Source organism: Nuphar pumila, chromosome 2, assembly GCF_984573655.1.
Source record: "Nuphar pumila chromosome 2, dmNupPumi1.hap1.1, whole genome shotgun sequence".
NCBI classification, from domain to species: Eukaryota; Viridiplantae; Streptophyta; class Magnoliopsida; order Nymphaeales; family Nymphaeaceae; genus Nuphar; species Nuphar pumila.
In genome coordinates this window covers 30844447-30870440 of record NC_143250.1, presented here as the reverse complement: position 1 = coordinate 30870440, position 25994 = coordinate 30844447, and the positions used below count along the sequence as shown (strand labels likewise).

The window sequence follows — 25994 nt, the reverse complement described above, 5'->3', positions numbered from 1 at the left end:
GCCATAAACCTGAAAAGAAAAATTATGTACAACTTTTACCAATTACATTGTCATTCCTTTCATGATCAATAGATAGAAAACATTATCCTGAAAGAAAATTCAGGAAAAAATCGGTTGAAACCTATGAAAAGAACAAAATTAGACCATATCCTCACCAGTGTCAAGATTCCCTTGGTTAGGAAGATATATCTGGGATTAATGGTATTTTATGGCTACCAGGAACTACAATTACAGTTGCAGTCCCTTTCTCAACCATTTTATGCACAACTACAATTTTCTTTCACTAAACATGGCAAATCTGAGTCTTATTTATTCTGCTTGAAATCTACTTGCTATTTTTAAGTATTAACTTTAAGGATTTGCAACTATCATGTAACCAAAATCTCAATTGCTGCACAATGAAAGATAAGGGGCCAGATAAGTTAAACTCTCACTCTCATATTTGTTTCCTTAATCAAAGTCATCCCGTGTTCCATATCTGTCAAAGCCATCAGATTTCTTGATAAGATCAAGGAAACACATTTTCAAATTCTAGATGAATAACTTAAGAAATTAGCAAAGCATTTTTTTTCAAAAATAGTTTATTACATCTTAGATATTTCCTATGTAGTCAAAGGCGCTAGGCCTAGTCGGCAGACCCCTAAAAAGACTAGTCGAGGACTAGGCGGGGCTAGTCGGTACCCCAATTAAAATATAAAAAATACACAAAATATACATAAAAATATGTTTCAATTCTTTTACTAATAAGATGTTTTCATTACACAATTACAAAATTACACATGCCTTCACAAAATATATTAATACATAACTAGAATATACACACATATATATATATATATATATTTCAATTATTCTAACATGTCCAGTATAATCAACAAGTATACTTTCAACCTTTCACATAAGCACAATAACACATACATATATAAATAACATATTACATAATTCATAATACTAAACATGCTTTCAGGATGTTATAGAAAAATTCATCGAAAACAAAGTAACAGACACATATATAGAAAACATAATCAATTAAAATTAACTCTGCATGCCTTCAATGTTTCACAGAAAAAATCCCAAAAGCATAGCACACACACACACACACATATATATATATATATAATAACTAAGCATGTTTTTATGATTTCACGGAACAAATCACACAAACACACACACGTGTATATATATAAGAATTATAAATGGCTAAACTGCACTCGTGCCTAGGCGGAGGCAGCTTAGTCGGTGCCTAATCGGCAAAATTGGTATCTGTTAAGGTACTCACCTAGGAATTACAAAGCCTAGGTGTTTTACTTATGCCTATACCAACTAGTCGGACTAGTCGGGGCTTTTGACTACATAGGATATTTCACAAAATACCAAAATTAGAGATATCAAGCCAAATTGCCCATGGTGAAAGCCCAATATTATGGTATTGGAGGATGATAAGAGTATGTGACCAGAGTAGCAGACATGCGATGCAAATAAATGTTCTTTTTTTAAAGATAAAAAGCATGTAGATCTTTTGTTAGACTTTGTTTTAGCTACTTTGCAACACTGGTGACATGTTCATTTTGCGTATAAAGATATCTTGAATTACATAAACAATGAAAAATAAAAGGTCAATTAGTGCACTTTTATTGTAAAATATTGTAAAATTGTAAAATTGCATAGCATTGAACATAAAGCATATATATATATATATATATACACAACACCCTCCCAACACATGCATATATATGTGTGTGTGTGAAAAAATGGTCATACATGTAAAGAAAAAATATAAAACAGAAGAAAATAAGGAAAAAAGTAAAAAAAGGTAAGAAAAAGAAGAGTAAAAGGAAGAAAAAAAAGGAGTGGAAGGGCAATAGTGTCAGATTTGTCACACATGAAAAGAGAGATGAAAGAGAAAGGAGGAAATGCGGCTGTCACGATTTCTAATACTGAAATCGTGACCTAAAACATGTATATATATCCTTCGATTACAATATGGGTCGAATCTGATATATTATGCAGACCCGGAATACAAAATAACAAATACAAGTAAAGAATACATAGACAAATAGACTTTTTCACCCCCCTCAAGTTGATCATGGTTTTGAACTATGAACAACTTGCCTTTAAGTGTCCAAAAACGATCCTTGGTCAAGCCTTTTGTGAATATGTCTGCAACTTGTCTTTCACTGTAAACAAATTCGAGCTCGATCTCCTTTTTTTCAACCTTTTGTCTCACAAAATGTTGATCTATCTCAATGTGCTTGGCACGACTATGATGAACCGGATTGAATGACATGTTGAGAGCACTTTGATTGTCGCAAAGAAAGACAGACCGAGTGACTTCAACAGTAACGACAACCATGGATCTGTACTCAGCCTCAGTACTTGATCTAGCAATGGCCTTTTGTTTTCTACTGCTCCAGGATACTAAGTTTCTTCCAATGAAGATGCAATATCCTGATGTAGACCTTCGTTCATCCGGATCCCCTACTCAGTCTGCATCACAATATACAGTGATCTCGTGCATGTCCTTGCCAGATGATTTTGGAGAATATATCAATCCATCCCCAACTGTACATTTCAGATATATGAGTATCCTTTTAACAACCTCCATATGCCCAGTATACGGTTTATGCATGAACTGGGGCACTTGATTGACTGAATAAACAATATCAGGTCGAGTGAATGTGAGATAACATCTGCGGTACCTGGTGGAATCCTCACACAAGTCTCCATCATGAGCACTCAGTTTTTGGTAAAGAATACTTGGAGTCCCTAGAGGTTTACAATCCTTCATACCTGCTTTGGTTAGAACATCCATCGAATACTTGTGTTGGGTGACAGTCAACCCATCAACTCGGCTATCAAGTTCAACTCCAAGAAAATAACGTAGGGCACCAAGGTCTTTCATTTTGAATCTCTAACTCAGTAGTTTCTTTACTTCTTTGATATGATCCTTAGAGTTTCCTGTGATGACAATATCATCAACATAAATTAGCAATAAGGTGATCACATTTTGCCCTCTAAAGATGAACAATGAGTGATCTAGTAGGGAGTGAGCAAAGCCATGCTTCTGAATCTCAAAAGAGAAGCTATCAAACCAAGAGCGAGATGCTTGCTTTAGGCCATAGATAGCCCTTTTTAGTCTGCATACATTTGTCTTACAATCTTCCTCATAGTATCCAAGTGGTTGTTTCATGTAAACTTCCTCTTTCAAATCTCCATGCAAAAATGCATTCTTAACATCAAGCTGACTCAATGTTCATCCATGTTCAACAACTAAGGAAAGAATGATTTGAATCATTCTCTGTAAGAACCACAAATTTTACACTAAAACTTAAGAATTATGTGGATTTGGGCCTAGGATCCGTTATTGGATCCAAAAGAAAATTTGCGTATATTAGTGTATTCTAGTAATATTATATAAATAAATATTTAAGAAATTAGATTTTTTCAAATCCACGGTTCGGACCCAAGTGGATCCAACCCCTGGGTCCACTAATGTTCATGCGACCCGGACCCAAATCAAATTGGGTCCAGCCTCGCGGGTCGGGGGTCGGACCCGGACCCGACCCACTCCCTGTAATAAACTTTTATTACAGGGAGGAATAAAGAGGGGGGGGGGGGGGGGGCGATAGGAGGGCCGCCCGATAAACATAACCTGTGAGGGGGGAGAACCCCTCCCCCGATATATCGGGTGTTAGGGTTCGGCTGAACCCTAACACGCAAAGGGATGGAGAGTTGGGGGAAACCACCCCGCAGCCGCCGGGAGGGTATACCTCCTTTCATTTTCGGGAGGCCACCCACCTACAAAGGAGGGACCCCGAACCCTTCCTTCTCCCTCTCTCGCTGTCCCATGCTCTCTCTCACTCTTTTCTACCTTTCTAAACCTCGAAGCTCCCTCCAATCCCAAGCCGCAGCTCGAGGCCTTGCAGTGAGGAGCCAACCTCGCCGGTGGTGGTGCTGTCCAGGCCGCCCGACCCCTCTAGTGGATGCCGCAACAACCTCGCCGGATAATGGTAGGTTATTGTGCTTATTTTTGTAAGTATTTTATGTTTCGGGATGATTGGGAGGGGTTTTTACGATAGATGCTACCATGAGTGAGGGGGGGTTTCGTATTTTACCCTATTCGAGTAGAGGATGGGGATTTATAACCGTCGGGGGGGGGGGGGAACTGTTTTTCTTTTTTCTTTTAACCGATTGGGTGTTTGTTGATGATTCATTCCTCATTCTCGGATTAGTGAACTAGTATGAAATTTAGATGTTAAATCTATATCCTTTTCAATCGAAAACCCTAGTTCGAATTGTGTTTTTCTTGACCTTGGTATTGAAAGCCCTAACTAAGAGTCTGTGTGTTTTTTTTTATCCTTTCAAGCCTGAAATGTGCATGACCGTTTCAAATTATGTCTGATGTTGTATGAATCATCACTAAAATTGTTTTGGGATACTTAAAAGATGAATATATCATACCTTCAAATAATTGTTTATTTATGTTTATCAATTCTGTGTTATGACCGTGTGCACCTGATATACTTAGAGGTGGTAATTGCCCCTACGATTTAACCTGTGGAAGAACTTAATAGGTAGTTACTTTCGTTTTTTTTTGGGGTTCAGCTGAGTTATCTTGATCACACCATAGGTTCGGAATGAATGTCTAGTTGTTGTTTTATTTCTGTATAACCCAACATGCTGTTTGATATTTAACAATACTACAAAATGCAGTAGAATGGCTGAAACCATTGTTTGATGTATATGCTGTATGGTGGCTGAACTGAAACAAAAAATATGTGTTTAGTTCATGCTGCTGAATGAATTCTGGTTCCTTCTTTTATTTTCTGTGTAACCCAGCGTGTTGTGCATCACTTAGTTAACTTGTGGGATACAGTAGAATGGCTGAGTGGTTCATGTTGGATTTTAGAATTTCAATATGCTAGCTGAATAATACCTAGTTGTCACTTCTCTTGTGCACGAAATTTCTGTGTTTGTATTACTGAAATAGGCTGAATGGGTTTACAGTCTTTGTGATTTTTGGCTTAGATTCCATATAAAACTGCAAGTTCTCTTACATTTCAACTTCCGCCTTAGAGTAGCAGTTGTACACCAATGATAGTTTTAAAGTCTTAAGACAATTCCTTGATCTCTTCATGTAGAAAATGAGTGAGACATATCAAAGAAATGTTATGTATTGACATTGTATATTGCCCGTGTTCAGAGTATGTGAATTTCTTTTCCTTGGAGCATTCTGAATTGAAAGAAAATAATCTAGTGGTAACCTAAATGGGCAAATGATTAAATAAGTCATGGTTATCCCTTTCTACTAGGGGTTTGGTTGGGAAACCTTGCTCAATGGGCGATATGGGTTAGATACCTAATGAAGGTACGTGGTTTGATTCAATTATTTTGGTAAGAAAATTAAAATATTAACTCTTGTCCTTGATTGGTTTAAAGGCACCGGAGCACCCTGAGTGAGTTTATGAAAACAACATGGAAAATGATGGGGTTGATTCATACACTGGGGTAAAATGACTAAGGTTGGAAATCTACGACTGTGGTAATAGCAGGTTTGGGGAAAAATGCTCCTACACCCTGAAAGGTTAACTAAATGAAAAGATTTACTCACTCAGATTCGGGCTTACCTTGGAGAGGGTAAGTGGTACAAAACTCCGGGGACATAATTTTAGTTTCGAGCTAAAGTGACTCGTTGGTCCCAGTCCTCGGAGTTGGGGGACCCGGACTACCAATATGTCCTATGTGGTAGTTCCATGTTCTTCTGCAGAAGTTAGGGATGCATCCTGGTTTGGTTTTGGCCTTTGGGAGTTTCTCTCGGTCACTGGCCGCTCCCTTGGGATTTCAGTCACAGTTAGAAGGTTCGGGTTAATAAAACAACCTTGAATAATATACCCCCGAACGTTCTCTTCTGTGATGGTTGCCTTGGCCCGTGTGTACCCGCGGGATAAGAAAAGATAAACATTAACTAGAACAGTTAGGTATCACGGTGTTGGAGTCATTAAAGAGACAACTGTTTACTTTTTCATCATGCTGTATATTCGGTGCTTATGATAAAACAACATCCTAAACTGTGCATATATTAGTTAATTAAATTCATATTATGGATGTTATATAGATGTTATTCATGTTAGCGTAAGTTCTGTTTTAATTGCTTAATACCTTGTTTAATTGTTGTAGTTGAGAAAAATGCTTTTTGTGCTTAAGTATAAACTGTTACATAATCTACCTTTCTATTCAGATATATGTCTATTATTGCTATTGCATCGAATTCCCTATGTGTTTATGTTTAGACTGAAATTCCAACACAACACCCACATCACACCTGACACATGATCTACTTGCAAGAATAATTACAGTTTTCCTACTTAGACGTGGTAGTCTAATTCCTATAATTTTTATCATTTTCAGGCTCAGAGTAGTCCAGGGGCGAAGCAGGATGAGGCGCTGACCATGGCTGGATCTATTTGTTCCATGGCGGTCTTAATTGCTTTTTGATTGAAATTTTTGTTTTGAGACTGATGATGTGATAAACTCTATTTGAATTCTATTATTATTGAAAAAAAAAATAAATGGCGTGGTTTGCTTTTACCTTCCTGTATCGTTCTGAAATGCTTAACCCTAGAATCATTTGTTGGTTTAAAAAAAAAAATCCTGAAAAAATCTGGGTTAAAATTTTGGGGCGTTACAGTTATGGTATCAGAGCCTGGGAACAATAAATCAAAGTTCACGGTCATGCCACATCCTGAGATCGCTCTGTGAGTATATTTTATTTATTTTACTTTAGTAGTCATGATAATTACAATTTTCTCCTATATATGTATAAATATATATCTGTAATGATTTTTGAAACACTATAATGAAAAGATAGTAAAACTGTGTGTATTGAAATGGTTATTAGATGTACCGTCGATCCCAAGCTAGTTCGAGCACGGCAAATGAATGGCAGGACCAAAGGGGATTCGTGATGGAAACTCTCGGTAAGCTGACTCAAACCATGGACACTCAAATGCGCCACCAGGCGGAGTTAGCCGCAGCCATAAGTGAAAGGCATAATACGAACACAATCACCTATGAGAAGTTCTTGAAGTTGAACCCGCCTACCTTCTCAGGCAAGGCTGATCCTGAATTAGCTGAGAATTGGATTGCAGAGACAGAACGAGCTTTTCGGGTTCTGTCTGTTCCCGAGGATAAGCAAACGGACTTCGGCACTTACCGCTTGACGGAAGATGCACAGAAATGGTGGGACACAACCCGAACCATCCACTTTGCCGGAGAGGATACTATTCCATGGGAAGAATTCAAGCGGACATTTCTAGAGACATATTTCCCCCAGTACGCTCGTGATCAAAAGCATCAAGAGTTCTTTGAGCTTACTCAAGGAAATATGAATTTGGTGGAATACACTACCAAATTTCGGACCTTGGAGCGTTACTGCCCAAATCTGTTCGCGAATGATAAAGCCAGAGCAACTAGGTATGTCCGCGGACTCAAGGACGGATTGCGACCACGAGTGATGATAAATCTGCCATCCACCCTCGCACAAGCCATTGAAGTGGCTACTATGCTGAATGAAGAATGGGAGAGATCAAGGAAGAGTCAAAAGGACACACCGGGGAAACGGGGAGCCGGTCCGCCGCAGCACCACAGTGGCAAGAAGTACCAGCCACCTTACAAGAAGCAAAAGTACAATGGTGGAAATCGTCCTCCGCAGCAACAAGGACAAAATCGGGTGTGCCAGAAGTGCAACCGGTCCCACTACGGACAACCTTGCCCTAGAGACACAGGAGCATGTCTCTACTGTGGAAAGATGGGTCATTATGCCCGTCAGTGCCACAAGAAGATGGCGAATATGCAGAAACGTAATGCCGGGGGAGGACAGCAACATCAACCATCTCAGCCGCAGCAAGCACCACAGCAAAATGCACAGAAGAGGGTGCCGGGACGAGTATATGCCACCACTGCGGAAGAGTTGGAGAAAGGAAATCTGGTACAAGGTACTGTATTTGTCAATGGCTGTGCTGCACTTGTTCTATTTGACTGTGGTGCTACACATTCGTTCATATCCGTAGAATTTGCAAAATTACTTGGTGCACATACTGAATCTCTGAAACATGAATTATATGTGTACAATCCGATAGGATATAATTCGATATGTGTAAACTACATCCCTGATGTCATAATTGTACTTGAAGGACAAAACTTACCTGCTGACCTAATCTTGCTCGATATGACTGAATATGATGTCATTTTGGGGATGGATTGGTTATATGAACATTATGCCAACGTTCTCTGTCGCCAAGGGAAAGTGGTTTTGTCCCGACCAGGATTGCCAAAGGTTGAGTTTCGGCTCTCGAGACCTACAGTAAAGGGCCGAATTTTATCAGTATTAAAGGCCCAGAAGTATATGCGACAGGGGTGCCGAGCATTCCTAGTAAATGTATTTTCCTGCGAGTCGAAGGTCACACCTTTAGAAGAACTTGAAGTGGTTCGTGAATTCCCAGAAGTGTTTCTGGATGAGTTGCCTGGACTACCTCCACAGCGTGAGGTGGATTTTCATATCGAGTTGGTGCCTGGGACGGCACCAATCTCGAAAGCACCTTATCGTATGGCTCCAGTAGAGTTGGAGGAGATGAAGAAACAACTCCAAGAGTTGATGGAACAAGGTTTCATTAGACCAAGCGTGTCACCATGGGGAGCACCAGTTCTGTTTGTAAAGAAGAAAGATGGTTCTATGAGGTTGTGTATAGACTATCGGATGTTGAATCAAGCAACAGTAAAAAATAAGTATCCCCTACCTCGCATTGAAGACTTGTTCGACCAATTGCAAAAGGCTAAGGTGTTTTCAAAAATCGATCTTAGATCTGGATATCACCAACTTCGGATCAAGGACGATGATATTCCCAAGACAGCCTTTAGAACAAGGTACGGTCACTACGAATTCGTAGTTATGCCATTCGGACTGACAAATGCTCCCGCCGCATTCATGGATTTGATGAATAGGGTATTCAGAGCGTACTTGGACACTTTTGTGATTGTTTTTATTGATGATATACTTATATACTCTGAAAGTATAGAACAACATCGTGAACATTCGAGGATCGTATTGGGGACTCTCAAGGAACACCAATTATTCGCCAAATTCTCCAAGTGCGAATTCTGGCTCGAGAAGGTCATGTTCTTGGGTCATGTTATATCGCGAGATGGAGTCGCTGTGGACCCGGCTAAAGTTGAAGCTGTATTAAATTGGGGTCAACCGAAGAATATCAGCGATATCAGGAGTTTTCTAGGATTAGCAGGCTATTATAGAAGATTCATTCAGGACTTTTCACGGATTGCTATGCCCATGACCAAGCTCCTGAGGAAAGGAATCAAGTTCGAATGGACGGATAAGTGCAAGGAGAGTTTCCAAATCTTAAAGAAGAAGCTTACCACCGCACCAGTGTTGGCTTTACCTTCAGGTCATGGTGGTTTTGTGGTCTACTCCGACGCATCAGGTACTGGGTTGGGATGTGTTTTAATGCAAAATGGTAAGGTGATAGCATATGCCTCTCGCCAATTAAAGATTCATGAACGAAACTACCCAACTCATGATCTCGAATTGGCAGCCGTGGTGTTCGCGTTGAAAATATGGCGACATTACCTGTATGGGGAACAATTCGAGGTATTTACTGATCACAAAAGTCTCAAGTACCTGTTTTCCCAGAAAGAGTTGAACATGCGACAATGACGATGGTTGGAGTTTATAAAGGATTACGATTTCACCATTTCCTATCACCCAGGAAAGGCAAATGTGGTAGCTGACTCCCTCAGCCGCAAAGCCGGTTGCAGTTTGTCTAGTCTATTGACAAAATGGTGGAATTTGGTGGAGGAATTCATGGATTGGAAACCGTTTTCAGAGGTCGTGGGAAGTATCAAATTATCTAATTTGTCTGCTCACCCGGAGATCCTTACAAAGATTATTGAAGGTCAGAAAGAGGATCCCCAGTATGAGAAACTGAAGTCACTAGCCCAACAAGAAAATTCACACTTCTCACTCAAAGAAGATGGCAGTATCTGGATGAAAAAGCGACTTTGGGTCCCTAGTGACCCCAAGTTGAAAGAAGAACTATTGGGAGAAGCACATAGGTCCAAGTACACCATACACCCGGGGGCACAAAAATGTTTAAAGATTTACGAGGGTATTGGTGGAATGGAATGATGCGTGAGGTCGCAAGTTATGTCTCGAAGTGTTTGACTTGTCAGCAAGTCAAGGTGGAACATCAGAAGCCTGGTGGAATGATGCAGCAAATGGAGATTCCACAGTGGAAATGGGAAGAAATCACCATGGACTTCGTGGTGGGTTTGCCGAAAACACGGAAACAACATGACGCGATATGGGTAATAGTGGATCGACTGACTAAATCGACTCATTTTCTACCCATACGAATAAATCAATCCCTCGAGAGCTTAGCAGACTTATACATCAGAGAGGTTGTTCGACTGCATGGAGTACCAGTCTCTATTATATCAGATCGAGATCCTCGATTTACTTCTCGGTTTTGGGGTCAGTTGCAACAGGCCTTCGGTACGAAACTGAAGCTGAGTACCGCTTTTCATCCCCAGACTGACGGACAATCAGAGAGGACGATCCAGACACTAGAAGATATGCTGCGAGCATGTATGCTGGATTGGAAAGGTGAGTGGGGCAAGCATGTTATTTTAGCCGAATATGCTTACAATAATAGTTACCATGCGAGTATCGGCATGGCTCCTTTCGAAGCTCTGTACGGAAGACCTTGTAGATCGCCGGTGTATTGGGACGAAATTGGAGAACGGTCGATAGAATCACCAATCGTGTTACAACATTACACCCAACAGATAAAGATGATAAGAGATAGACTGCTCACAGCCTAGAGTCGACAAAAGAGTTATGCAGATCAAAGGCGTAGGGAGCTCACTTTTGATGTGGGGGATCGAGTCTTTGTGAAGGTATCACCCACCAAAAGTGTGTTTCGTTTTGGTAAGAAAGGAAAATTGAGTCCCAGATATGTCGGACCTTTTGAGATTTTGGAACGGGTTGGAGAAACAGCCTATCGTATAGCCCTACCTCCTCAGTATGCTCAGATACATAACGTATTCCATGTATCTATGTTAAGAAAATATCTTCAAGATCCGTCGCATGTCATCCAATATGAGGACGTAGATATAAGGGAAGACCTAACAATGGAAGAAAAACCAGTGGAGATACTGGAACGAAGTGAGCGAGTCTTGAGATCAAAGACCATTCCTCTCGTTAAGGTGAGATGGCAACACCATGGCATCGATGAAAGCACGTGGGAACCGGAGGCTAATATGCGAGAAAAATACCCCGAGTTGTTCGAGTAAACACCAACAGGTAAATTTCGAGGACGAATTTTTTTTTTAGGAGGAAAGGATGTAAGAACCACAAATTTTACACTAAAACTTAAGAATTATGTGGAGTTGGGCCTAGGATCCGTTATTGGATCCAAAAGAAAATTTGCGTATATTAGTGTATTCTAGTAATATTATATAAATAAATATTTAAGAAATTAGATTTTTTCAAATCCACGGTTCGGACCCAAGTGGATCCAACCCCTGGGTCCACTAATGTTCATGCGACCCGGACCCAAATCAAATTGGGTCCAGCCTCGCGGGTCGGGGGTCGGACCCGGACCCGACCCACTCCCTGTAATAAACTTTTATTACAGGGAGGAATAAAGAGGGGGGGGGGGCGATAGGAGGGCCGCCCGATAAACATAACCTGTGAGGGGGGAGAACCCCTCCCCCGATATATCGGGTGTTAGGGTTCGGCTGAACCCTAACACGCAAAGGGATGGAGAGTTGGGGGAAACCACCCCGCAGCCGCCGGGAGGGTATACCTCCTTTCATTTTCGGGAGGCCACCCACCTACAAAGGAGGGACCCCGAACCCTTCCTTCTCCCTCTCTCGCTGTCCCATGCTCTCTCTCACTCTTTTCTACCTTTCTAAACCTCGAAGCTCCCTCCAATCCCAAGCCGCAGCTCGAGGCCTTGCAGTGAGGAGCCAACCTCGCTGGTGGTGGTGCTGTCCAGGCCGCCCGACCCCTCTAGTGGATGCCGCAACAACCTCGCCGGATAATGGTAGGTTATTGTGCTTATTTTTGTAAGTATTTTATGTTTCGGGATGATTGGGAGGGGTTTTTACGATAGATGCTACCATGAGTGAGGGGGGGTTTCGTATTTTACCCTATTCGAGTAGAGGATGGGGATTTATAACCGTCGGGGGGGGGGGGGAAACTGTTTTTCTTTTTTCTTTTAACCGATTGGGTGTTTGTTGATGATTCATTCCTCATGCTCGGATTAGTGAACTAGTATGAAATTTAGATGTTAAATCTATATCCTTTTCAATCGAAAACCCTAGTTCGAATTGTGTTTTTCTTGACCTTGGTATTGAAAGCCCTAACTAAGAGTCTGTGTGTTTTTTTTTATCCTTTCAAGCCTGAAATGTGCATGACCGTTTCAAATTATGTCTGATGTTGTATGAATCATCACTAAAATTGTTTTGGGATACTTAAAAGATGAATATATCATACCTTCAAATAATCGTTTATTTATGTTTATCAATTCTGTGTTATGACCGTGTGCACCTGATATACTCAGAGGTGGTAATTGCCCCTACGATTTAACCTGTGGAAGAACTTAATAGGTAGTTACTTTCGTTTTTTTTTTGGGTTCAGCTGAGTTATCTTGATCACACCATAGGTTCGGAATGAATGTCTAGTTGTTGTTTTATTTCTGTATAACCCAACATGCTGTTTGATATTTAACAATACTACAAAATGCAGTAGAATGGCTGAAACCATTGTTTGATGTATATGCTGTATGGTGGCTGAACTGAAACAAAAAATATGTGTTTAGTTCATGCTGCTGAATGAATTCTGGTTCCTTCTTTTATTTTCTGTGTAACCCAGCGTGTTGTGCATCACTTAGTTAACTTGTGGGATACAGTAGAATGGCTGAGTGGTTCATGTTGGATTTTAGAATTTCAATATGCTAGCTGAATAATACCTAGTTGTCACTTCTCTTGTGCACAAAATTTCTGTGTTTGTATTACTGAAATAGGCTGAATGGGTTTACAGTCTTTGTGATTTTTGGCTTAGATTCCACATAAAACTGCAAGTTCTCTTACATTCCAACTTCCGCCTTAGAGTAGCAGTTGTACACCAATGATAGTTTTAAAGTCTTAAGACAATTCCTTGATCTCTTCATGTAGAAAATGAGTGAGACATATCAAAGAAATGTTATGTATTGACATTGTATATTGCCCGTGTTCAGAGTATGTGAATTTCTTTTCCTTGGAGCATTCTGAATTGAAAGGAAATAATCTAGTGGTAACCTAAATGGGCAAATGATTAAATAAGTCATGGTTATCCCTTTCTACTAGGGGTTTGGTTGGGAAACCTTGCTCAATGGGCGATATGGGTTAGATACCTAATGAAGGTACGTGGTTTGATTCAATTATTTTGGTAAGAAAATTAAAATATTAACTCTTGTGCTTGACTGGTTTAAAGGCACCGGAGCACCCTGAGTGAGTTTATGAAAACATGGAAAATGATGGGGTTGATTCATACACTGGGGTAAAATGACTAAGGTTGGAAATCTACGACTGTGGTAGTAGCAGGTTTGGGGAAAAATGCTCCTACACCCTGAAAGGTTAACTAAATGAAAAGATTTACTCACTCAGATTCGGGCTTACCTTGGAGAGGGTAAGTGGTACAAAACTCCGGGGATATAATTTTAGTTTCGAGCTAAAGTGACTCGTTGGTCCCAGTCCTCGGAGTTGGGGGACCCAGACTACCAATATGTCCTAGGTGGTAGTTCCATGTTCTTCTGCAGAAGTTAGGGATGCATCCTGGTTTGGTTTTGGCCTTTGGGAGTTTCTCTCGGTCACTGGCCGCTCCCTTGGGATTTCAGTCACAGTTAGAAGGTTCAGGTTAATAAAACAACCTTGAATAATATACCCCCGAACGTTCTCTTCTGTGATGGTTGCCTTGGCCCGTGTGTACCCGCGGGATAAGAAAAGATAAACATTAACTAGAACAGTTAGGTATCACGGTGTTGGAGTCATTAAAGAGACAACTGTTTACTTTTTCATCATGCTGTATATTCGGTGCTTATGATAAAACAACATCCTAAACTGTGCATATATTAGTTAATTAAATTCATATTATGGATGTTATATAGATGTTATTCATGTTAGCGTAAGTTCTGTTTTAATTGCTTAATACCTTGTTTAATTGTTGTAGTTGAGAAAAATGCTTTTTGTGCTTAAGTATAAACTGTTACATAATCTACCTTTCTATTCAGATATATGTCTATTATTGCTATTGCATCGAATTCCCTATGTGTTTATGTTTAGACTGAAATTCCAACACAACACCCACATCACACCTGACACATGATCTACTTGCAAGAATAATTACAGTTTTCCTACTTAGACGTGGTAGTCTAATTCTTATAATTTTTATCATTTTCAGGCTCAGAGTAGTCCAGGGGCGAAGCAGGATGAGGCGCTGACCATGACTGGATCTATTTGTTCCCTGGCGGTCCTAATTGCTTTTTGATTGAAATTTTTGTTTTGAGACTGATGATGTGATAAACTCTATTTGAATTCTATTATTATTGAAAAAAAAAATAAATAAATGGCGTGGTTTGTTTTTACCTTTCTGTATCGTTCTGAAATGCTTAACCCTAGAATCATTTGTTGGTTTAAAAAAAAAAATCCTGGAAAAATCTGGGTTAAAATTTTGGGGCGTTACATTCCATTCTCACCACTGGACTAAAAGTCTCATCATAGTCTTGTCCTGCTTCTTGTATGAAACCCTTTGCCACGAGTCTTGCCTTATATCGTTCAATGGTCTCATCTGGTTTATATTTTATTTTGTAGACCCATTTGCATCTTACCACATTTCTGTCAGGCGATCTGAGAACAATTTCCCAGGTTCTACATTCATGCAAGGCTTGCATTTCATCATTCATGGCTTCTACCCATTTCTTAGAGGTGGTTGCCTGGTAGTACATAATAGGTTCATCTTCCTTGTTGAGAGCAATAAAAAAGAGTTGAAAATTCATGGAGAAATTGTTGTAGCCGACCCACCTATCAATAGGATGCCGCATGTGACTGGATCTCCTGACGTCAAGGGTGTGTGAGGAGGTAGGTGCAACCTCTTGAGCCCGATTTAGGAGTCCTGAAATAACCATTCTCTGTCTGGTGTAGGAAATGCTCTTATACCTTCCTGATTCCAATGGTGGTGCTGCTTCACAGTTCTGCGTTTCCGATGTACCATCGATCTTGTGATTCTCTTCTTCGTGTTGCATATAGTCCGAATGACATTTTTCATTCGAACTATCAAAGAGCTCTGAATTCAGCCAAGGGTAATAAACTTTAACTGAGGTAAAGGATATGTCACTTGTGCCAATTTTATGATCAAAGTTCAGCTCGTCAAATACAACATTTCTCGAGATTTTGATGCGTCTGCTAATGGGATCATAACATATGTATCCTTTGTAGTCATCCACATATCCCACAAATCTACACTTCTGAGCCTTATCCTGAAACTTGTTTCTCAAGGACTGATCAATATGCACATAACAAATACATCCAAAAACACGTAAGTCATGATAATCAGGATGAATTCCAAAAAGGCAATGATAAGGAGACTTGTTTTGTAAAACAACCATGGGCAGTCTATTTATCACATGTACAGCAGAATGAAAGGCTTATGTTCATAGATTAATGGGAAGATGACTGTTATGAAGCATACTCATCGCACTTTCAACAATATGCCTATACTTGCACTCAACAATCCCATTTTGTTGTTGCGTGTGTGGGAAGGACACTCTTCTTCCTATCCCATTATTTTGAAGAATAGAAATGAAGTCATTGGATGTGAACTCCCCTCCCTCCATCACATTGGAAAAATTGAATGGACTCGAAGAATTGATTTTTTACTAAGGCCAAGAAGTTCTGAAACAAAAAGAAAGCTTCAGACTTATTTTTCATGAAGTATATCCAGGTGTATCGAGAGTAACTGTCAACAAAAATTAGATAGTACTTGCTTCCAGATCCAGAGATGACTGGAGCAGGCCCCTATACATAAAAACGTATTATCTCAAAAGGCTTTGAAGCTCTCTTATTAATGGAACGAAAAGGTAATACATGACTCTTGCATAAAAGACAACCGGAACACTTTTGACTTCTCTCTTCCACATTCAGACTTTCTTTTGGAATGAGATTATTAGAAACAAGTTTCTTAATAAAATGACTCCCACAATGTCCTAAACGACAGTGCCATAGAGAAGGCTTATTACATTCAGAAATACTAAGAACATTTTCAGAAAGACATAACTCTAATGGAGACTTCAAATCTGGGTGAGCAAGACAGGCCGAATGACATGGATCTTCTTGAAAGACATATTTTGCCTTGTCTCTTTACTTCAGTGAATGTTTCCCTCATGCGAAGGTCTTTGACCTGCACAGAGAAGGCAGTAAATTCGACCGAAGCATGATTATCATCAAGTTTAGAAACAGAGACAATATTTTTCTTGATATTGGGAGCATGAAGGACATTGGAGAGTTCAAGAGTAGAATGTGACATGGGGATGATAGACTTTCCAATGTGAGTAACAGGGTGGTAAGATCCATCTCCCGGTCACATGAGTTGCTGCCCCAAAGTCAACAAACCAAGTTCCTTGTTCATTCTGCTTTAGATTCAATCCCGACAAGGTAGATATTAACAACTCTTTAATCTCTCCACTGTCTTTGGTGCTGATGGACTTACTTTTGAATGTTGCCTAATGAGACTTTCCTTTATTTTTAGAATTATGCCAACAATTCGCCTTGATATGCCCCCTTTTGTTTCAAAAGAAGCATGTGGGAATGGGTCTTGATCCCTGAGTAACAGTGGGAGTGGGAAGTAATCTACGTCCCTCGTGTCCATTTTGCCCTTGTCCTCCTCGCCCTCGTCCTCGACCATAAGTCATTCCTGCGGCAAAGACCTCTTGGGTATTCGTATAAGTGTGATTATCCTCGAAAAAGCCTTTCAGAGTAATTTCATACTGAATTAATTTAGCTCGAAGCTCATCAAAGGTGGGAAGAACATGCAAACACAGTAATGAAGTAACAATCATCTTATATTCTGATCCCAATCCACTCAAGGTTTGCTACACCATATCACTGTCGCTCACCGCACATCCTATAACCGCAAGTTGATTTGTGATAGTCTTCATCTTGTTTAGATACTCCATGATAGTCATGGAGTCTTTTTTCAATAACTGAAATTCTCTCTTGAGAAAAACCATTCTTGCTTGAGAAACTTGTGAATATGTCTGAACCAGTCTCTCCCAAAGTTGCATGGCTGTGCAATTGTCAGGAATTGCAATAAGTACCTCTTGAGAGAGTGTAGAGGTAATGTACGACCACTGGCTGATCTTTCTTTTCCCAATTGACATATTCTGCATTTTTGACATATACAATTGAGATTGCCCCTTTATCATCCTTCTCTTCTCGCGCAACAAATTTCAGTAGAGCTGAAGCGGTTCCATCCAGATGACTTAAGAGACATTGACTCCTTATAAAAGGAATGATCTGTCTTCTCCAAATCAAGAAGTTTGAGGTGGTCAATTTTTTAGAAACAAGCTGATTGAGAAAACTCGAACAGAGACCAGATTGGGAAGAATGAGAGGAGTCCATAGCTTAAAAGTTAACAAGGTATTCACGAGATGCACAGGCCACTACTTGAAAAACTTGTTGGTCGTCCCTTCTTGCCTTTGTCCTTTTTTTTTCAGTGATAAATGCAGGAAAGGGAGCAGAACAGTTCACGTTGAACAAACTTTAATAAATCACAAATGGGAACTATGTTGGTTCAAGAACAAAAGGGTTTCGTGAATATGGAATTCGACAACAGGTGTATTTCATGCACAAACGATTTGCAGGCTTGTATTTCATGCACAAACGATTTGCAGGCACAACGATTTACAGGCATAATGATTTGTAGGCACAACGATTTACAGGCACACGATTTGTAGGCACAACGATTTACAGGCACAATGATTTATAAGCACAACGATTTGTACGCACAACGATTTGTGGACACAGCGATTTGTAGGCATAACGATTTGTAAGCAAAATGATTTATAGGCACAATGATTTGCGTGATTCAGCAATCAAGAAATATGGTATTCCAGACCTGATAATGATGGGTGATCAGATCCGATTGTTTCAGACAAGGTTTGGCAGAAATAGGAATTGCGAGACCAAGAATATTTACGATCCAATCTAAGTATTTCAGATCTGACAGAATGAGGAAGTGCGAGATGGAGAATATGCACGATCAAGAAAATTTGAGATCTGACGCAAGGATTGAATATTTCAGATCTGACGTATGTACACGATCAAATCTGAATATTCAATATAAACCGTGAGACGATAATAGAAAGAAGAACTAGAGCCTTTCAAGTCTAATGCAGATTCACGTCAAATCTGAATATTCAGGCACGAAGAATAGTAGAGAAGGAGTAAATGAAAGAAAGAAGAAGATGGAAGAAAAGTGTAGAAGAAGAAAACCTCTTGATTGAATGCAGGTCGATCTCTCAGGTCAGACCTTCTGGAAGCAGCTTCGAAGCCCTAGATGAATCTACGTTCTGATACCATGTTAGATTTCATTAGGATCTGTCACACGTGAAAAGAGAGATGAAAGAGAAAGGAGGAGCTGTGGCTGTCACGATTTCCTGAAATCGTGACCTAAAACATGTATATATATCCTTCGTTTCTAGTATGGGTCGGGTCTGATATATTATCCAGACCCGGAATACAAAATAACAAATAAAAGTAAAGAATACATAGACAAATAGACTTTTTCAAATAGGAGGAAGAAGAAAAAAGAAGGAAATTTCAAAAGAGAAAAGAGAAAAAAGAGAAAGGGGAAAAATGAAGAAAAAGACAAAGAAGAGGTAGAAAAAGAGAAGGTGGAGGGACAAAAAGAAGAGGAAGAAAAAAAGAAGATAAAAAGAGAAAAAATAGAAGTGGTGGCCCTCGCTTAGGTGGCCTAGGCAAGGCCTGGAGGGAAATAGGGCCTTATCGCCTAGACCCATAAGCCTAGGCAGTATCCCTGCACCCAGCCCGTCCAGGCGGTGCCTAGGCACTGCTTTTGACAACTAAGATCATTCCTTGACTATGGTTTGAATATCCAACATAGATTCTCCTTAAATAGTCAACCAATAGGTTGACCCACTTAAAACATAACTAGATTATGTTTCCTCTTTTCAGGTTTTACTTAAATATTAAAGCCATGTACATTAACTATGAAAATGGGAAGAGAGTTTCTTTTACTCTGCATGAACTCATCACATCTTAACTTTCACAAAAGTACACTATTCTTGCCTTCTTTGTTAATTTTTATCACCGACAACCATAGACTTGTTATTGTTCACATACTAAACTTTTTTATTACTTGATAAATATCACAAGCTTCACAGCTAAGTTCCTATCTCATGATAGTATATTTTGGAATTGGATAGTTGATATCGCAGAGTGCACCCAACTTGGTTTCTAACTACAAATTAAAAATCTATAATTCATATTAAACTATAAATCTCTCAATTGGTACTTGAACTTTATTTGTTGATACCACATATGTTTTCATACCAGTTTGCCCTACAAGATTGGGTTACATTAAGGATACACATTCAAGTGTGCTTGTTTGTATTAGGATGAATTGTAACGACCCCAACTCATACCCCTTAAAGGATGCAAAAAAAAATTTCTACAAGTGCAGAAACATTCTCAAAGACCCGGGGGCCTTACGGTTAAAACACAACCACCAATATAAGGGATCTTATACTCATCTTTCATACCAAACCAAACTTTATTTATTCAAATGTAAAGAGTCTGAGACATAAGTAAATAAAAAGTAAAGAAAGCAAAAAGGAAGTCACGCCATCCCAAGAATCTGTCATGCAGTCGTGTAGTCCCCTCGTGACTCTTCTCAAAAGCAAGTCCTCCCCACTAGGCACCTGAGACTGCGAAAACCACAACAAATAGGGTGTTAGAATCCAAAGAATTTTGCGTACGAATTCCTCTAATGAATCAAACAAGTAAAAAGAACGTAAATAAGATTCATGCAATATTTTAGAGAGACATAATTATAATACATTCATAATTCAACTAATCATTCATGCAATAAGAAACAATTATTAAGCATGAGAGAACATTTAATAAATAACAGGGATCACAATTTAAGCAATAAAGACATTCAACAAGCATTAAAGAGCAACATTATGCATTCACCAATATATCACAGTTAAGAGAACAAGTAAATATACTATGATCTAATACATAGCAAGAATATGCGTGATTTCAGTGCAATGCATGAATAAATTATTATTATCTTTTATTATAGTTTTCTTTCCATATGCATGATCCTATTAAATGCACACAATTTAAGTTCCTCTTTTTAATTATCATTGCCCGCAAATACTCAAAACTTAAGTTCCTCTCGAGGTCCAATAGGGTTCCCAAGGTAACTTAGCACACAAGTTGTATTTTATTACTGAGTTCCAAATTTAGCCCTCAACCGATATCAGAAATCAACATCATCCATCAGAACATTGAAAATCAACAACCAATGTCGAGACACTATGGAAATCAACAACCATAATGCCACTTTTCTTGGCATACCAAAACAACAATTCTGTCTACACACCACCCCCAGGCAAAGTGACACACTCCCTAAAACCGTGATCAGGAGAAGAACCTCAATACCGAGTTCAAGAGCAACAACAACGCACACGGAGTTTTAGTATCCTCACGGTTTTTCCAAAACCACAATATCCAATATTCTCACACTAAATAAGGGACATCAAAGAAACATAGATTACATTGTTCTTTAATCGCTTTTATCTTGTTATTAATTCATTTCTTTTAATTTGCAATTCAACATGAAGAATTAATAACATAAGCTTGCAAATCAACATGCAAAGCTCTTCACGAGACCATAGCTCGCGACAACATTGAACAGTACAATAAGAACAATAATATCACATTTGATTTTTGCAATGCATTTAACAACTAAAACAAAAAGCAACTCATACTCAAGGCTCACACAACCCAGGATGATCCATTTGATCATCAATGCATTCATATGCAAAAATCATGAATAACATGCCAATATGCATTCCTTCCACATGCTTTCCAATGCACACTCATACAAGCAATTTTTGAGATGTACAGGAAACAATAAATTTCACAAGCATATGCATGAGTGCACACATATTCGGGTTAAATACATGCTTCCAAATTAGTATACATATTCAAGTACAAAACATGATTTCATTTAATGCATGTATTCATGTCATATGCATGTTGTCACTCATGAATCTATTCACTTAAAACATGTGAATATGCATGTCGTTATGTACGTGCAAAACATGTCTATCTCACGTATGCATATGCACATTAAAGCACTACATCTTATTATTTTGAACATGCATAGCACAACCAATCTAAGCATGTGCAAGAAAATCATTATTTTACATGCCCAGAGCTAAATATAATGTGAATGGCAAAAATCTGGAATATTACAAGCATAGCTGAAAATAAAATGTGCATACATGACCATCTCACACATGCACAAACTGAGTCGCATCTATAAGCCCAATTAAGCTGAGCATTCACATCTTAAATTTTCATTTTTTTCTTGTAACACAACAACCAACACCCAGACAACGACGGACAGTCGACGGGGGTTCGACTCCAGCCCATCTGACCCAGTCGACTAATTCAGTCCTAGCCCAACCGACTCAGTCGGCTAGGGCCGGCTGCCCCACAACATCAAAGAAATATATATATATATATATATATATATATATATATATATATATATATATATATATATATATATATATATATATATATATATATTCTTTTGAAATGCCTGCCCAGCCGGGCCTACTCGGCTGGGCCCGATGGCTTGGCCGGCCGGGCAGTTCTGTCAACGCCTGGCAGATCTGCCAATACTGAAAAGGTGGACAGTGTTTCGAACAGTGGTTAGGGTCTGGATCCTATACCAGACCCGAGTTAATTCCTGTTATTTGTATCCGGGTTCGGATATTACACCAGACCAGACCAGACCCACAATGTACACTTAAATGTATTAATACAACTATTAGGTCACGATTTCATTAAGAAGAAATCGTGACAGCCGCAATCGACATCTTTGGGTTCTCTCTCTCTCTCTCCCTCTCTCTCTTCTCTCTTTCTCAATACAGGTACAGACGAAAAACTTTCATGGTATCAGAGCCTAGATCCTCTAAAGGCCAAAAGGAATTTCGGCAGAGTCGATGATCTGAAAATCCCAGGTTCTTCGTTCCTCTCATACTCCCCTTCCTCGTTTTTTTTCCTTCTTCCCCTTTTCTGAAGCCCCTTGCATTCTCACATCTTGCGTGAGCCTACTACTGTCAACCTGTGATTCACATGATATTCATTCACGAGAACCCAGATCGTAAAAGGGGGGGGGGCTACAGGTTTCCAAGTGAACCGATTCACGAAAAAGGGATTCCACGTGAACCCATTCACGTGAACCCATTCACGTGAACCCATTCCAAGTGAACCGATTCACGTGAAAGCTATGTCACACGGACTCGGCTCCAAGGTCGCCGCACCCGCGTCGACACGCACCGACACGGGTGCGAACACGGGTGCGGCTCGGACTCGGTCAACCCGACCCTGGGTGTGGTCAACGCACCCAGGGTCATTTTGGTCCATTTTTTGGAAATTTTTTTTTTTGAATTTTTTTTTTTGAATTTTTTTTTTATTTTCTGGGCTACAGCTTTAAAGAAAAAAACCCATCACAACTAAAAAACCTGTACACTTTCAAGTTTTAAATACAGAATGGGCACAACTCAAGTTTTTATGGTTTTTTCCTGTACGAAGAAAGTGAATTATTACAGTGTATGAAGAAAGTGCCCAAAAGTGAATTATTCCTGTATGAAGAAAGTGTACAGAATGCCTTCACAACTCATCACCTGTCCCCTAATGGGCACAACTTTGACCGAGTCTTATATATATATATATATATATATATATATTTATTTTTATTTTTTTTTTAATATATATATAGCCGAGTCCCCGTGTCCAAAATTTTTGAAATTGCGCCACACCCGTGTCACACCCGCACCCGCACCCATGTGACATAGCGTGAAAGGGATTCCAAGTGAACCGATTCACGTGAACCCATTCACGAGAATCAGTTTTATCCTGTGTTTGATCATCTTTTGCTTCTTGTCCTATCTTTTCAAATCTATATCTACCTATTCGAATGCTACAGTTTTCAGTTTTCCTATGATTTCTCATTGCTTTGTTGTGCAATCTATCCTTTGATTACTCATTTCTACACTTGTCAAAAGGGAGAGGTATATTTAACGTGTAAAGGTGTTTTTCACGCGTCATTGAATCTCAGTTTTCACAAGTTGAACATCAGTTCCTGCATCTTCCGTTTCTGCATCCTCCGATTCTGTCAATTTACGACCCTCTGTTCCAAAAAAAAATGGTTACATTTTTGTGGATACTCCTGTTGATTCTTATTCTCAATGGATCCTTATCACTCTCAATCAAACCTTTCTTCAAGTTTTCTCAACCAGCTTGTTTCTGAAAAGTTAAACACTTCAAATTTCTTGATTTGGAAGAGACAAATTATTCCTTTCATAAGGAGTCAAGGCCTCTTAGGTCACCCGGATGGAACCACTTCAGTCCCACCAGAATTTGTTCCGAGAGAAGAAAAACATGATAAAGGGGCGAGTTCAATCGTGTATGTCAAAAATGTTGAATTTCTCAATTGGGAAAGGAAAGATCAATCAGTTGTTGCATACATCACCTCAACTCTGTCTCAAGAGATTCTCGTTGCTATTCCTGACAACTGTACAACGCTACAACTCTGGGAACGACTGGTTCAAACATATTCGCAGGTTTCTCAAGCAAGGGTTGTTTTTCTAAAAAGGGAATTTCAGTTGCTAAGAAAAGATTCTATGACCATCATGGAATATTTGAACAAGATAAAGATCATCACATACCAGCTTGCAGTTATAGGGTGTGTCGTTAGTGATAATGACATGGTGCAACAAACTCTGAGTGGATTGGGATCTGACTACAATATGATAGTTACTTCACTATTATGCCTTCCTGTTCTTCCTACCTTCGATGAGCAACGAGCCAAATTGATCCAGTATGAAATGACTCTAAAGGGATTCTCTGAAGAAACTCATAATCATTTAAGTACTCAAAAAGTTTTGATCACAGGATGGACTTATGGTAGAGGACGGGGACGAAGAGGACAAGGGCGAAGTGGACACGGACGGCGTGGTTTGCTTCCCACTCCAAACATGTTAACTCATGCGCAGGGACCAAGATCCATTCCTACTTGCTTCCTTTGTAACAAGAAGGGGCATATCAAGGCGAATTGTTGGCATAATCCAGAGAATAAAGGGAAGGGTCCACAGACAGAAACCAAAAGAAAGTTCACAAATACCAGAGACAGTGGAGAGATTAAAGAGTTGGTGATATCTGCCTTGTCAGAGTTAAAATTGAAGCAAAGTGAAGAAGGCACATGGTTTGTTGATTCAGGGGCAGCAACTCATGTAACCAGTGATGCAGGTAAAATTTCTAACCCTATTCCTTATTTCGGAAAAAATAAGATTGTCACTGGAGACGGATCCCATCATCCTGTTTCTCATGTTGGAAAGACTGTCATTCCCATGTCACATTCCACTCTTGCTCTTTCTGACGTTCTTCATGCTCCTGACATTAAGAAAAATATTGTCTCCGTCTCAAAACTTATTGATGATAATAATGCTTCAGTTGAATTCACTCCCTTCTCTGTGCAGGTCAAGGACCTACGCACGAGGGAAACATTCGCTGAAGGAAAGAGACGAGGCAACATGTATGTCTTTAAAGAAGCTCCATGTCATGATGTTCACCCTTCTCACTTGATTTCAAAGCCTTCATTAGAGTCGTGTTCATCCTCTTCTGCCAGTGTTTTTAATATCTCTGAATGTAATAAGCCATTCCTATGGCATAGTAGGAAAGGACATTGTGGGAGTCATTTTATTGAGAAACTTGTTTCTAATAATCTCATTCCAAAAGAAAGTCTTAATGGGGATGAGAGCAGTCATAAATGTTCTAGTTGTCTTTCATGCAAGAGTCATGTATTGTTTTTCCATTCCATTAATAAGAGAGCTTCAAAACCTTTTGAGATTATTTGTTCTTATGTGTGGGGACCAGCTCCAATTGTCTCTGGGTCTGGAAGCAGATATTATCTAATCTTTGTTGATAAGTCTTCTCTTTGTTTCAAAATTTCCTTTCCTTAGTCAAAAATCAATTTTCTGAGTCCATTTAATTTTTCCAATGTGATGGAGGTGGGGAATTCTCATCCCGTGATTTTATTTCTTTTCTTCGAAATAACGGAATAGGAAGAAGGGTGTCCTGCCCTCACACTCCTCAACAAAATGGGATTGTTGAACGAAAACATAGACATATCATTGAAAGTGCCATGAGTATGCTTCATGACATCATGACAGCAATCTTCCGATCAACCTATGGCCAGAAGCCTTTCATTTTGCCGTGCATGTGATAAATAGATTGCCAATAGTCGTTCTGGAAAATAAGTCTCCTTATCACTGTCTCTTTGGAGCTCATCCAAGTTATCATAATCTGCGTGTTTTTGGATGTGTTTGCTATGTGCATATTGATTGGTCCCTGAGAAACAAGTTTCAAGACAAGGCCCAGAAGTGTAGGTTTGTGGGATACGCAGATGACTACAAAGGATATAGGTGTTATGATCCCACCAACAAACGTATCAGAATCTCAAGAAATGTTGTTTTTGATGAACAAAATTTTGATGACAAAGCTGATGCGACGAATATACCAACTGAAGTTTACTATCCTTGGTTGAGTTCGGAACTTTT

The 25994-nt window shown here is 39.4% G+C and overlaps 2 protein-coding genes across 9 annotated transcripts in view; one reads left to right on the top strand and one right to left on the bottom strand.

Annotated features, from left to right (window-relative positions):
- The window catches only part of LOC149845151 (phosphoglucan phosphatase DSP4, amyloplastic-like), a 138157-nt gene that overhangs the window by 1157 nt on the left and 111006 nt on the right, over positions 1–25994 (bottom strand). For 2 of the 8 annotated variants that reach the window (XM_089995561.1, XM_089995562.1), the window contains exon 13: positions 19885–20057. The exons of the other annotated variants lie outside the window; for them this stretch is intronic. In XM_089995561.1, the coding sequence (XP_089851687.1) occupies positions 19908–20057 (150 nt within the window). In that variant the 3' untranslated portion in view covers positions 19885–19907. Of the gene's footprint in view, positions 1–19884; positions 20058–25994 lie in introns of those variants that run through there. 8 annotated transcript variants of the gene reach the window in all.
- LOC149845153 (uncharacterized) lies at positions 10744–11364 on the top strand. Its single transcript, XM_089997126.1, has 2 exons — positions 10744–10788; positions 10894–11364. The coding sequence occupies exons 1-2, from the start codon at positions 10744–10746 to the stop codon at positions 11362–11364; spliced, it is 516 nt and encodes a 171-aa protein (XP_089853252.1).

Bases quoted from the DNA above. Each gene is read 5' to 3' on its own strand.
- LOC149845153 (XM_089997126.1), top strand. From the start codon at position 10,744: ATGGCTCCTTTCGAAGCTCTGTACGGAAGACCTTGTAGATCGCCG. The intron at 10,789-10,893 runs GTGTATTGGGAC...CTCACAGCCTAG, and splicing joins GAAGACCTTGTAGATCGCCG to AGTCGACAAAAGAGTTATGC.